The 2,999-nt window shown below is 42.2% G+C and overlaps 1 protein-coding gene across 2 annotated transcripts in view; it reads right to left on the reverse strand.

Annotated features, from left to right (window-relative positions):
* Positions 1 to 2,305, reverse strand: part of LOC147894518 (Transducin family protein / WD-40 repeat family protein) — a 34,537-nt gene extending 32,232 nt beyond the window's left edge. The window contains exons 1-7 of one of the 2 annotated variants that reach the window (XM_087384589.1): positions 2,142 to 2,304; positions 1,940 to 1,993; positions 1,579 to 1,685; positions 1,357 to 1,435; positions 1,077 to 1,247; positions 859 to 957; positions 596 to 764 (exon numbers count right to left, since the gene is read on the reverse strand). In XM_087384589.1, the coding sequence (XP_087240715.1) occupies positions 596 to 764; positions 859 to 957; positions 1,077 to 1,247; positions 1,357 to 1,435; positions 1,579 to 1,685; positions 1,940 to 1,993; positions 2,142 to 2,186 (724 nt within the window). In that variant the 5' untranslated portion in view covers positions 2,187 to 2,304. Of the gene's footprint in view, positions 1 to 595; positions 765 to 858; positions 958 to 1,076; positions 1,248 to 1,356; positions 1,436 to 1,578; positions 1,686 to 1,939; positions 1,994 to 2,141 lie in introns of both variants that reach the window. The other variant, XM_087384590.1, reaches the window with a different exon arrangement.
* Positions 2,306 to 2,999: the final 694 nt, after the last annotated feature.

Raw genomic sequence — 2,999 nt, forward strand, 5'->3', positions numbered from 1 at the left:
TGCACTAAACAAACTTTGCGGGAAAAAAACATACCACGTGAAAGATGGTGGTAACGTCAGACACAATAAACACAACATATACATAAACAAAATCGCACTTTTTTTTTCTCTGAGCAGGAATAACAAAATGACCTTTGGTTTGTATAGGACAAAGCAGTACAGTGCCCCATAAAAAACTTCATTTGCAGGGCAAAAAGGCCAGACAGGATAACTAGTTTAAAGCATAGGATTAACAAATACAAAAACAAGAATGATGGACGATGTTGTTTTATTTCACATCAAAGTAGAGTAAGTGAAATGTCCAAAACATCATCCTGACACATCAAAACAAATTTCAACTTCGTTGCAACGTTGACACACGTTTTCTATTGGAAGTTGCATGCACCAACCCATACTTAGCTATCTCCCCAAAAAAACACATCCAGACTACCACTCTTTAATAAAATCCGAGGTTTCTCCTCCTTCATTGCACCCTTTGGTTCAAAATTCAACATAGACATTTAATAAATTGTAATGCAAAAGCTCAGCACTAGATGGCTGATGGACACAACTTGCAAAAATTCCTCTGTTGCTGGAGGAAAGATCTTATGCACACCTGAAAGAAGCCTGCCTGGACTAACAGAACTCCAATCCAGAGCAAAACCCTCGTCTTTGTGGCCTGTAAAGATCTGAAGTGGGGCTTGCCTGATGATATTACCAAATCCAGTGCTTATAAGAGGATCCGCAGTTGATAAGGAGCGCAGATGTGCACTCATGTCCCAAACCTGATATGACAAAAGCCAAAGCAGACATTTCAAAATCTTTCACTGCATAAGCAGATACTGTTTCTCAGCCCTAATATGACAGGTTAGTGAGAACCTGGACATGGCCAGTATCAGCCCATGTTGCTACAATGTAGGGCTGCTGCTGCATTGACCGCACGCGATTCACGCCACCATGATGAGCAATCATGCGCACCTGGAATTGAAAAGAGCTGATAGTAAAAACTAGTTACACATTTTAATTATACTTATTACATTCAGGCTTTGAATAACCTTCGCTTTGACTTCCATGCATGCACTTCTTCATAGATTCACCTGCAAATTTGATTTGCTGGTGCTTGGCAACGCTCCCCCCTCATCATCTTCGTCACTGCTGCTCTCACTGTCACTCTCGCTGCCGGGATCAGCTGGGACTTGCTTACGCCTACTACCACTAATGTTCGATAGCCTTGCTACAGCTAGGGCATTGTTTGCTGCAACGTCTGCCTGTCATGAAACCCTTCAATTCGAAATGAGGCCAAGAAGTTGAGAAAAGAGTAAAAAAGAGTGCAAGTTATTAGCATGTATACGGTACTTGAACACCAAATTTCAGTACCTGTGTCCCTGCTACACAAAACATAGTATGAGGAAATTCACTCCGCACTAGTCCAAGTGCATCCCGCACTATATCAAAACTGTTTTTAACCCCCAAAAAAGTGTACAGTCAAAATTAAGAATTGGGAACAAAAGTCTTGGATCAGCCATGGGTGGTACAAAACGCAGCAAAAGATATTCTCAAAAGGTAAACAGAAAATTGATTTGGACAAGGAAAAACGACCTTAAGCAAGGCCAACCAAGATTAAAGGCATGTAGGCAGTCGTAAGCTGTTGGATCAAACTGGAGCACTTCATCCTCTTCCAATTCATCCACACCCGGTTGCCAGACCTGGTAAATATATCGCACCCGCTGCTTTTTAGGACTGAATCTGAGTCTGAGCTTTCAAACGATACTAACACCGCTTCTCCATCGCAAACGAAATGCTAAGTTGGACAATCTCCAATGCGTATCTTGATGACCAACTAAAGAGCAACCTAGGACCTTATTAAATCGTCCCAACTTGTCTACCAAATACAATGATATTTCTGAGTCAATTAGCTTCATGCACATGAAGACAGCATCAAAGTCAACAAGGCAATTACCTTCATTGGTTGCTGTCCAGCGGCCGAACTCCCTGCTTCCTGCTTTCTGGAGGCCTGAATGGATTAAAATGTCATGTGAGCTGGAAAGCATCGAATTCTCTCTCTCTCTTTCTCTCTCTCTCTCTCTCAGCTAGAAAACGCTACGAAGATATGCATTGATCCTGTATTGGGGATCAAAGCAAATGGGCAGTCAGACACAGACCTTTGCTTTCTTGGGTCCCTTCTTCTTCTTGGGATTGCGAGCCATGGTGAGACGCGCAGCAGAAGCAAGGGTTTTTGTGAGGGTTAAAGGTAGAGGCTTTTAGTATTGCATGATAGTAGTCCCCAGTCTGTGCTTATATACAGAGTGATGCTTCTACCCCTTGATCCCATATCACTTGTGAATTTGCAATTGACTTAAACTAATCTTAAAGGTCCTAATGTATTCTTGTATTCTTTTTGGCCTGCCCTGAGGAGGGAAGGCTTGAGGGAAGGCTTTAGTAAAGGTGTTTTGTTTAAGAAAGGGAAAATGATGTGGATTTTTTGCTATTTTGGTCCCCATTTTTTTCTCCCCCTTTCTCTCTCTCCCCATTTTTTTCTCCCCCTTTCTCTCTCTACCTCCTTTCTCTCTCTCCCCATTTTTTTCTCCCTCTCTAAGCTTCCAGGGTAGGCCTTTTGAATTTTTATATAAGCTAGGGGCACGCCACAAACTTGTCTTTTTAGGTACCCCTCTAAAGCGAGCTTCCCAAGTGATTTTAACCTTACAAAAATAGAATTTTCTCCCCTTGCCTCTCCCTCCACTAAGTCCCGCCTCGCCCCTTGTCTCCCTCTCCTCTCCCTTCTTGCCCGCGTCTCCCTCTTTTTGAGAGATGTGAGCATGAAAACGTATTTTTTTGTTTGGATTGTATTAGATTGTATGGAGGACAAGACTGGTTGTTGATTAATGACTATATCCTTTCTCTTTAATATGTCCATGTTGACAATTTGGTCGGTTGCAATCTAGACTGAGGGATTTTCTTTGGAATCCTCAATGATCTCTATCATTGAGTGGAGATAGGATTAGGGTCTAGTAGTTAGCTTG

The sequence above is a fragment of the Dipteris shenzhenensis genome, chromosome 14, assembly GCF_047967505.1.
Source record: "Dipteris shenzhenensis isolate YYH24624 ecotype China chromosome 14, Dip_SZ_1.0, whole genome shotgun sequence".
Taxonomy (NCBI): domain Eukaryota; kingdom Viridiplantae; phylum Streptophyta; class Polypodiopsida; order Gleicheniales; family Dipteridaceae; genus Dipteris; species Dipteris shenzhenensis.